We start from the raw sequence: 11,664 nt of genomic DNA on the forward strand, positions 1-11,664 counted from the left end.
GAAAGAGTAGCTTGGTTCTTCTTGACTACTTAAAGTAAAATGTGAGAAGAGAGAAATAATTTAAAGATGGGATTGTTTAAAATGAAGCAGAACTTAAATATTTGCAACATTTCAGCCTATACATATTGAAAAGAAAAAGAAGCCCTATCTGGGAAAGAATACTAAGGGTTTGATCCTTAGAGAGGTTTTACTGTAGGAAGATAAAAGATAATATCTAGAATGTAAAAATCAAGAAAGAATAGTCATTCTGAAATATGAAGGCATATTAGAAAAAACACCTAAAGGATTTAAAATTGCATTTAAAACTGTATGAAGTGGTAATTGGCAATGTGAAGGAATGGGGCAAGGGAATACTGTTTTTTATTTTAAAGTTTGTAGCAGTATTTGACATTTTAATCTGTATACATGTATTATTTAATTTTTAAGGAGAATAAGTGATAAATAGGAGTTCTTTGGGCACAGAGATGGAAGAAGGGTGTATCCCAAACAAGGGGAAGGATATAAGCTAAGGCAAAGATGCTCTCTGGAGTCATTTTAGTCCCTTTGGATATTTAGTCTATTGGATGTTTTTTCCTTCTCCAGGGACTGTGAGCTCCTACCAATTACAGAGTCCTTTATGAACACCAGGTGACAGGAAATCCTTAATATTTAAGTGCAGCAGGTAAAAAATTTGGAACAGTGTGCATTAAGAAAGATGCAGCCACTCTGGAAAACAGCATGGAGGTTCCTCAAAATGTTGAAAATAGAACTGCCCTATGACCCAGCAATTGCACTACTGGGTATTTACCTTAAAGATACAAACGTAGTGATCCAAAGGGGCATGTGCACCCGAATGTTTATAGCAGCAATGTCCACAATAGCCAAACTATGGAAAGAACCTAGATGTCCATCAACAGATGAATGGATCAAGAAGATGTGGTATATATACACAATGGAATACTATGCAGCCATCAAAAGAAATGAAATCTTGTCATTTGCGACAACATGGATGGAACTAGAGCATATCATGCTTAGTGAAATAAGTCAAACAGAGAAAGACAACTATCATATGATCTCCCTGATATGAGGAAGTGGTGATGCAACATGGGGGCTTAAGTGGGTAGAAGAAGAATCAATGAAACAAGATGGAATTGGGAGGGAGACAAACCATAAGTGACTCTTAAACTCACAAAATAAACTGAGGGTTGCTGGGGGGAGGGGGGTTGGGAGAAGGGGGTGGGATTATGGACATTGGGGAGGGTATGTGCTTTGGTGAGTGCTATGAAGTGTGTAAACCTGGTGATTCACAGACCTGTACCCCTGGGGATAAAAATATATGTTTATAACAAATAAAAAATTTAAAAAAAGAAATAAATGAAAAAAAAAAGATGCACAAATATTCAAGTCATAAAAGAGTTACTATCCCTACTTTTTTCCCCAAAGATTTTATTTATTTATTTGAAAGAGAGAGAGTACAAGCAGGGGGAGCAGTAGAGGGAGAGGAAGGTTCCCCAATGAACAGGGAGCCAGATGTGTGGTTCAATCCCAGGACCCCAGGATCATGACGTGAGCTAAAGGCAGATGCTTAAACGACTGAGCCACCCACATGCCCCTCTCTACTTTTAGGATTTAAGAATCCTAAAGGCCTGTATAAATATAACAAGAAAGAATTTTTTCTTTACACTGTAGCTCCCCAATGGTATCTGTGTTATACTATTTGCTGGTTCTTCTAAAACTGATGTAGGGAGTGATATGGCCCCATCTACCAAGGAATAAAGATGAATTAGATGTGATTATTTAGGATGAGAGGAGTGCTCAAAACAGAATTGAGGAAACATTTAAGTCATGAGCAGAGGAGAAGGAGGAATAAGTGAAAGAGAAAGAGAAAAGAGAAAAAACCAGGAGAAATCTGTGACACACAAGCCAATTAGCAATGTCTAATGCAGTAGAATGTCAATATTAGTAACACACATCTACTTTACAGTTTACAAAGTGTTTTTTCATTTATAGTGAAGTCAAAGATTTTTCACATTTAACCTTTACAAGTAAAGTAAGAAACCCAAAAAAGCCATTAAACTTAGCAACTAAGGGACTCTAAGGACATTATGAATGGCAAAGATCAATAAGTAATAGGAATGGAAAATGGATCAGGTGAGTTGAGAGAGGCTCAAGAGGTAAAGAAACAGGGTGCTCATTCAAGTCATCAAAGAGTTCCTGTTTCCTAGGCATTTAGATATTAAAAAGGGGATCCCTAGAAAGTGAGTACATGTATCTTCCCTGGAAAGTTAAAAAGAAGTTTTTGGTCTAATTAAGTCCTTATGAAGTTGTTTCAAAAACATTCAGAGACGATCACATCTCTAAGAAAGAGCCAAAGCAAAAAATTCTGCAGATGTTTGCATATAATAGCATTCATGGGACTGTGTTACCAGTATCCAAAAGCATATTTTCCAGCAACTTAAAAAAAGTGTCACAAACTCTAACCAAAGGTTAGCTAGCATGGAAAATTAAAAATCACATATAATTATTATATAGTAAATACAATAGTAAAATAATAGCTACAATTTATTTTTTAATGGACCAGGCATTATGTTCAACATTTTATATACATTATCTCATTTAGTCTTCCAACTTTGGGCATCAGCAGGTCTTGGGTTGGCTATAGATGGTAGAAAATGGAACCAAGTATGACTCAGATTTTCTTCTTGAGCCATTAGATACATCTTGGTGTTGATACCGAGATGGGGACAACAAGGGAAAAATCAGACTCTGGCAGGAAAATTAAGAGTTCAATAACGGTCTTATTAAATTTGAGATGTTTCTTAGAAGTGGTAGGTATGTGGGCACTGAGCCTAAAGCTCAGAAGGAAGGCCAGGGCTAGAGATATAAATTTGTGACTTACCTATATCTAGATGCTATTTAAAACCATGGCACTTAGGGGCACCTGGGTGGCTCAGTAAGTTGGGTGTCTGACTCTTGGTTTCGGCTCAGGTCATGACCTCATGGGTTGTGGACTGGATCACTGGACTCTCATTGGACTCTGTGCTCAGTGGGGAGTCTGCTTGAAGATTCCCTCTGCCCCTCCCCCCCGCTCAAATAAGTAAATCTTAAAAACAAAACAAAACCATGGGACTGAATGCGATCACTTAGGTAGAGAATGTAGACAGGGCAGTGGGTGCTATGGAGTACTCAGTATTCAAAAGGGTTGCAGAAAGGCAGAAGGGCCTGCAAAACAGACTGAGAGAAAGCAGCCAGGAATACAGGAGGAAAAACAGGAAAGATGGGGTTATAGGGGCCAAGAGAATAAGTGTCAAGAAGGGCATAGTCAATTTTATTGAAAATTGCTAAGAGGTCAAATGAGATAACAACAGAGAAGTAACCATTGTATTTAACAATACTGAAATCACTGGTGATTTTGACAAGAGCAACTTCAATAAAGTGGCAGAAATGAGCAATGGAAGCTCAATTATAGTGGACTCAAGACATAATGGAGGTGAACACAGGGGAAAAGGTGACTACAGACAAATTTTTCAAAGAAATATTGCTCTGACTTCTGCATAGTGAAGCAAACAATCAACAAAATTAAAAAGCAACCTACAGAATGGGAGAAGATATTTGCAAATGACATATCTGATAAAGTATTAGTATCCAAAATATATAAAGAACTTATAAAACTCAACACCCAACATCTGAATAATCCAGTTAAAAAATGGGCAGAAGACATAAATAGACATTTTCTAAAACAGACATACAGAGGGCCAAAAGACATATGAAAAGCTGTTCCACATTACTCATTATCAGGGAAATGCAAATCAAAACTAAAATGAGATATCTCACACCTGTCAGAATGGCTTAAATAAAAAATCCAAGAAACAAGACACGGTGAGAATGCAGAGAAAAGAGAACCCTCTTACACTGTTGGTAGGAATGCAAACTGGTGTAGCCACTATGGGAAACAGTATGGAGATTCCTCAAAAAGTTAAAAGTAGAACTACCTGGGGCGCCTGGGTGGCTCAGTGGGTTAAGCCTCTGCCTTCGGCTCAGGTCATGATCTCAGGGTCCTGGGATCAAGCCCTGCATCAGGCTCTCCGCTCAGCAGGGAGCCTGCCTCCCCCCTCTCTCTGCCTTCCTCTCTGCCTACTTGTGATCTCTCTGTCACATAAATAAATAAAAAAATCTTTTAAAAAAAGAATATTAAAAAAATAAAATAGAACTACCCTACAATCCAGTAATTGTACTACAAGGTATTTAGCCAAAGAATACAAGAATACTAATTCAATGGGAACCATGCGCCCCAATGTTTACAGCAGGATTAGCAACAATAGCCAAACTACGGAAAGAGCCCAAATGTCCATTGACTGATGAAAGGAACAAAGAAGATGTGGTATATATATATAACAGAATAGTACTCAGCCACAAAAAAGAATGAAACCTTGCCATTTGCAATGACATGGATGGAGCTAGAGAGTGTAATGTTTAGTGAAAGAAGTCAAGAAAGACAAATACCATATGAGTTCACTCAGATGCGGAATTTAAGAAACAAAACAAACAAGCAAGGGGAGAAAAAGAGAGGCAAACCAAGTAACAGACACTTTACTATAGAGAACAAACTGATGGTTAACAGAATGGAGGTGGGTGGGGGGAAGGATTAAATAGGTGATAGGGTTTAAGGAGTGCACTTGTTGTGATGCATGCCAGGAGCTATACGGAAGTGCTGAATCACTATATTGCACATCTGAAACTAATATTACACTAATATTAACCAACAGGTTTAAATTTCAATAAATTTAAAAAATTTTAATAAAATGTAATAATTTTAAATAAATTATAATTTTTATATCTATAATATAAATATAAATATAAATAAATCTAAATAAAATTTAAATTAAAAAACCTAAAAATAAAGAAATATTGTTTTGAAGAGAAGAGAAATGGAGGGGAATGGGAATATCAAAGGCACTTTTTTTTGAGATGGACAGTATTAGTCCATTGTAGCTGATGGGATTGGTCCAGTAGAGAGGGAGAAACTAAAAGGCCAGAGAAAGGAGGTAACTGCAGAAGCAAAGTTCTTGAGAAAAGGAGACAGTATAGGCCCAGAACAAATATGTAAGAACTGCCCTGTTACAGGAACAGAGATACTTATAGATATTAACATAATATAAAGCAAAGCATATGTGTGCAGATACGGGGAGATGAGCAAACTTCATCTGACCACTTCTGTTTTCTCTGGTTCAGGATCTGAAAGCAGTGAGTCCACTCCTCTGAATTCCTATAAACCCTCCCCAGGCCCTTCCAAGTGAGCAGGCCTGGTGAACAGTAAGGAGCCCTCACAGCAGTAAGGGGAAGCATGCACCATAGTCTAGTGTTCTACCTAATAAGGCTTCTCTTAGTATAGTGGTTCTCAAATTGTGGTCTCTGGAACAGATGTAACATCATTCTTTAGGCATTTGTTAGAAATGCAAATTATCAGGCCCTAATCCAACCTACTGGATTAGAAACTCTGGGGACAGGGCCCAGCAACAAGTTTAAATAAGTACTCTCGGTGATTTTGAGAAGTTTGAGAACCACTGTCTTTGCAGAATGCGGAGGGTTTCTTGGAAGACTGAAATAGCAATTTCTCAGATACAAAAATGTCAGCAGCAAGAGCTTTTCATAATGAAACTAAGTATATGACAAATGCTTTAAAAGTACTGGCAGTCAGCTGTGTTAACTTCTTTACACATACCTTTGCCTCAAAGGCCAAGCCCAGGTCCACAGCATAATCCCATGAGTATGATAGAAATTACTCCATGAGATTCAGGCCTCAGATGAAACTGACTCACTGAGGAAGGCTGATTTTAAATTTAAAAACATGCACTGTAGAGGAAAAAAGTACATAACAAGATAGAATTGAGGGAGGTGTCGCAGAGGGATGCTTGATTTGGAGTCAAACATATTGCTGTTCCATGGGTAGAACCACCATGTGTGATCCTGAATAAAACACTTAACTTTTCTGAGCTCAGTTTTCTCATCTAAAAAATATGAAGGTGCCAAAATCTTATCTTGGAAGGGAGTCCATGACTACAATCCTGTCTGAGTAAAGAGTCCAGAAGTAGTGCCCAAGTTTCCATGTATTGTATCATGTGACCCTGGTCACAACAGTTTGGACCAGTAGATTTAGACCAATAGTGTAACATTCCTATACTTCAGAAAATGTGGTTATGTCATGGCAGAGACAGTTTTCTATAATTTTATTTTGTATCCAGAAGTAACCAGAGCTGTCTGTTTCTTTTCAGTAAACACACAATAACTTTATAGGGTTGTTTTGAGAATTAAGTGAAAAAATGTGAGTATAATCTATAACACAGAGTCTGGCACATAAAACTAAAAAATGTAGTTCTTCATAGTAATGAGAGCTCCAAAGCCATTAGTGTCACAGGTGAGATCAAAAAGTCTCAGCACCCAAAACAAAACCCCAAAGTAAATGAGTATAGTTGCAGAGTCATGAAGCCTCACTCTGCAAGGCTTTTAGCTCTGAGGCTATGAAATATATGCTCCTGGGGCTTTAGTCTAGAAGAACTCACTGAACTCCTAACCTGCAGCTTTCTTTTGTATTACTCTGTATGAGTGGAAAGTTTGTTGTTGCTTTCTGGCATGGAGGGACTATGGAGGAGCTATATTAGAAATTTTAGAATATGTTACACAGAACTTTTCCGGTATAACTGAAAGTGGGGCTATGATTGGATTCAGGGTATGGAAGATTCTGAAAATAAGAAGAGAAGCTGAGTATTAGCACTGCAAAACTGGCCTTGGAGCACTGGAATGATACAGAGAAATGATGACCAAAGATGATGGTCTTGATGAGGAGAATCTAGAACAGAGAGGCCATTCGGAAGGCCACAGGTCTAATTTAATCTAGAAGTTCCCAATGCCCTCAACCAGAGCAGTGGTGATAGGAAATTAAAAAGTGTGAGTGGACACTGAATTGCATTTTAAAGGTCAAGGCATCAAATAAAGTTGGTGACTGAATGCTGGGAATGAAAGAAAAATGAGTGCCTGACAGTTCGGTAGAGTGAGGAATGGTGGTGCCACTGCCAGAGTTACGGGAACATGTTTCGGTTGAAGGTCCGAATTCATTTTTGGATTTCTCAAACTTGAGGTGATCAGGGGATTTTTCAGTGGAAGTGGTTATAGCGCAATGTTGATACAGGACTGGAACTCAGATTAATGGAAAGAAGATGAGGCTGAGATCAACAGAAAGGTAAGCTCTGGAGCCATGACATTAAAAAAAAAAAAGTTCTCAGTGGGGGGGCTATAGAGGAAGAAGAAGTCCAAGGCCCACGTCTTGGAAACTGCCCTATGTCTAAGAGGTATGTCTAGTAGTGATACAGAAGAGCAAACCCAGGGAAAGCAAGAAAAGTAAGGTTGATAAGTATCTGGAAAGCCAGGTTAGTGCCAGGCAGAAGAAGCCAAGGGAAGACATTTTCCCTCAGCAAAGGCTTCTATGAGGTAATATCTGGAACAGAATACTGATGTCAGTAGCAATGTACAATGTTGTGGAAGCAACACAAATGAGCTCAGAATACTCTGGATGGCCTGCGTGGAGCCTACATCTTTCACAGCTAGGCTAAAGTTCATTTAGCAAGACCCTCATAATGACTGACAGCAAGCGTTCGCTAACACTTCTGCGGGGGGTGGGGGCAGACTGGAAGGACAGACAGAGCACTTCTCTGAGATATGGGGACTTACCTAACTCATCCCAGAGTTGCCTGCATTTATCTGTCATGCTTGTTCCTTGCTGCCTCCAGAGTGTGAGTCGTGGGTCAGCCATAAACTGCTCAGTTATCAGCGTCAGCATCCTGGCTCCATTGGAATCCCTCATCCGCAGCATCTCTCGAACCTGACACATAAGGAGGGGCCAGGGGTTGGTGACTGCACATCATAAAAAAGCAGGAGAAGGAAGGGGAGGAGAAGATGAAGTATCTAAACATAACACACCCAAAGAGCCAAAAAGAAGGTTTCTTGTTCTATAAGCAAGTTCTCTGCATATATCAAGAAAGCATGCTGTGCACAATGAGATACCACTTCACATCCACTAGGATGGCTAGAATCAAAAGTCAGATAACAACAGGTGTTGGCGAGGATATAGAGAAATCAGATCTCTGACACACTGTCGTGGGAATGTAAAATGATGCAGCTACTTTAGAAATCAGTATAGTAGTTCCTCAAATGATTCAATGTAGAATTACATGACCTATCAGTTCCTATCGTAGAGAGAATGAAAACACATGTCCACACAGAAACTTGTATGAGAATGTTTAGAAAAGCATTATGCATAATAACCAAAAGGTGGAAATAATCCAAATATCCACTAACAGAGAATGGATAAACAAAAGTGATCTAGCCATACAACAGAGTATTAGTCAACCATAAAAAGGAATTAAGTATGGATACATGCACAACATGGGTGATCCTTGAAAATACTATGTTAAATGAAAGAAGCCAGTCACAAAAGATTATATACGATATTATTCTACTCCTAGGAAAGCCCAGAATAGGGAAATCTATAGAGACAGAAAGTAGATTAGTGATTGCTTAGGGCTGGAGGAGGGGGAGTGAGGAATAAGGGAAGTGACAGGTAAAGGGTATGGGGTTTCTTTTTAGGGTGATGAAATTGGTCTAAAATTGACTATGGTGACGGGTACATATATCTGTGAAAAATTAAAAACCACTGAAATGCACACTTTAAATGGGTGAATCATCTGACACTAAAGGCGTTAAGAAAAAAAGAAAGAAAGAAAACCTGCTGTGAGAGCCCAGAGTTCTAAAGTACTACATCTCTTCAAGGCTTTATCTGGCAGCCTTGGGTTCCAAGCAGAGGGATGGTGTCTTCCTGACGAAAACCCCCAGCAATGTTAATTGATTTAGAATGGAGCAGAAGGAAGAGGACTACCAGGGTGAGGCAGTAAGGATCCCTGGATGCCACCTGCTCTTACCAGATCTGCTCTGATCAGCCTTCCCATTAGTTTTCGAGGATTCAGTACAGATAGGTCAAGTGAGCTAGATCCAATGCATGAAGCCAGAAGTATGGTGAGCCCAGTTTACTTAAAGAAAAAAAAATACCCTTCATATCTTACCTTGGCAAACATTGAATTGAGTTGCTTCCCAGAGCCATAGTAACCACCCTGGGAGAGGAAGAGTTTCACTTGTTCTTTCACCTGTTCCTCATCCAAATGCCAGCAGTTCTCATCATCAATGCTGGCCCCAGCTGTGGGGTCAGGGGCACCTGTGAGGGATGGCAATGGTGAAATGAGTCCCCTGAATTCATACGCTACACATTTGGCAGAAGGGGTACTTTGTGAGTATATTCAAAAATGGATGGCTTATTCTGCCTTATTTGGGAGCTTTGTCAACTGTGTGGTCCTAAATAAATGTAAGAGGGCTAATGCTAGTTTCATACTCACTTATGTCTCAGTCTTATCTCCTTCCAAGGTCTATAAATACCATTCCGGGGGGGGGGGGCGCAAAAAATCCCAGAAGAAATGCACAAACATGAAAAAGTGATTTATTTTTTCCCTAGGAGGGTGACTTTTTTTTTTTCCCCTTCAATTTGCCATCCTATGACATTCAAATAAACCTTAAAGTACAGGTCACAAAATTCTGTGTCATTATGCAATTGTAGCTTCTCAGCAGAGTCAACACTTCTAAATCTCTAGAAACTTTCCCCTTAAGGCAAAGTCAGAGTTGCATGCAAGGTGAAAAATTTTATAAACTTATACTCAAAATATCTTTCATATCTGGACTCACCACACCACCTTCAAACAGTTTTGGTTATTTACACACCTCTCTCCCCTCATGCCCTGTTAGCTGCTTGCTCACAGCTGAATCAGCCACAGCACTGTGCTGGTAATGTGACAGGCACCTAGGGAATATTTATGGAATGAAAACTGAATCTTCTCTCACTTTCTCAAAGACAGAGTCCTGTGTTAAGTTTTTAGAAACCTGCCTCCAAGTGTTAAAAGGCTAAAAATCAAACGCTCTCCAGGTGTGGCCATGCAATAGATTAGAAATTCATGTCATAAAACCATAAGAGACTCTTAAACTCAGAAAATAAACCGAAGGTTTCTGGTGGGGGGTAAGGATGGGGTGGCTGGGTGATGGACATTGGGGAGGGTATGTGCTATGGTGAGCGCTGTGAATTGTGTAAGAAAGATGATTCACAGACCTATACCCCTGAAGCAAATAATATATGATATGTTAATAAAATAAAAATAAATAAATAAAGTTTCTCGGAAGGAGGAAAAAAATAAGAAATTCATGTCATGTTTCATCTGTCAGTCTACTTTTTCTCTTGTCTTCCTGTATCAAAGCCCTGATTAAATGAAATTCAGGTCTACCCAGAAGATGCTCTTTAGTTAAGCTTTTGTAGTGCATCTATCTTTTTCTCCAAGAAATCAGGAGGGTTCACACATTCTGTTATTCTATAAGTACTAATTAATACATATGACTGTCCAGTTTATGCTTATCTACCATATACTACTTTTCTTCGAATGTATTGTTCTAGATAGTTCTGATTAGAAGTCTTCAGTGATGCACCATTTTTATTAAAATTAAGTCCATATGCCTTAGCTTGGTATTCAAGGTTCTCCAAGCTCAGGCCTTATCTTTTTTTTTATAGTCTTGTCTACCCTGTATTTATGCTATGTTTCAGCTAGGAACTTAGTGTTCTCAGAAATCAACCACATTTCCTTATGACTTCACCTCTGCTTTTTCCTTTTTTTCCCTCCCTCTCCTGCAACCCATTCTTCAGCCAAACAAATGATACTTCTTATTGACAGCATTGCCTGGGCTCTAGAGTCAGGGCTGCAATGAGCAATGGAAACCATGAAATAAGTATAGAGAAAGGCCAATTCTGGCATGCTTCATGCACTGCTTAGTTCACTTGGCAGGAGAGGCTCTTTTTACCCCCTCACTAAATTAGCTATATAACCCATTGCCACCTGTCAAAAGTATGCCCATTTTATGCTCAAAATACATATAAAAGGAGTAATACTCTTAGCACTTTATTATTACTTTTCTTAAAGACCTGTTGCATTTTATTCTGCATCAGAATTGTGAACTTCTCATATATTCCCCAAATTGAAGTTTTTAAAGAGTAAGTGTTCAGTTTTGTACCTTGCAGTGCCTGGCTTATTACAGCACTGAGTTAGCATTTATAGAATAAACAAATACATGTCTCACTGACCGTCCAGATTTAAGCTCCAGGTGGGCAAATAATATATCTTATACTTCTTTTGTATCCCTAAAGGGGCAAAGCAGAACAAGTATACTACTTATTCTTAAATATTGGTTAATAAGAGCCATATTTTTAGTGCTTCCTGTATACCAGAGTCTAAGAACTTTTTACATATATCCTCACTAAAACATACTCTCCTTGAGGGCATAACTGGTTTTATTTGTTGGTATATTTGCAACTTGTAGAACAATACTTGGCACACAGTAGGTGCTCAATGATTATTTGGTAAGTAAATTCCAATGACATTTTATAACTCCATAAGGTAGTATTATTATTCTAATTTTAAAATGAAAAAAAAACTAAAGCTTATACAGGTAAGTAATATAACATATATAATAATATGTACTATAAGTATAACATATATGATATACATATACATACATATAACATATGTAATATAAGTAATATAACAT

General features: G+C 38.5%; 1 protein-coding gene across 1 annotated transcript in view; it reads right to left on the reverse strand.

Moving 5' to 3' along the window:
- Positions 1-9,368, reverse strand: part of ZSWIM5 (zinc finger SWIM-type containing 5) — a 64,990-nt gene extending 55,622 nt beyond the window's left edge. Inside the window, exons 1-2 of the mRNA XM_082750073.1 lie at positions 9,093-9,368; positions 7,705-7,855 (exon numbers count right to left, since the gene is read on the reverse strand). Of these exons, the coding sequence (XP_082606199.1) occupies positions 7,705-7,855; positions 9,093-9,104 (163 nt within the window). The 5' untranslated portion in view covers positions 9,105-9,368. The remainder of the gene's footprint in view (positions 1-7,704; positions 7,856-9,092) is intronic.
- Between the last annotated feature and the right edge of the window lie 2,296 nt (positions 9,369-11,664).

This window comes from Mustela nivalis, assembly GCF_964662115.1.
Source record: "Mustela nivalis genome assembly, contig: HAP1_SCAFFOLD_670, whole genome shotgun sequence".
NCBI lineage: Eukaryota > Metazoa > Chordata > Mammalia > Carnivora > Mustelidae > Mustela > Mustela nivalis.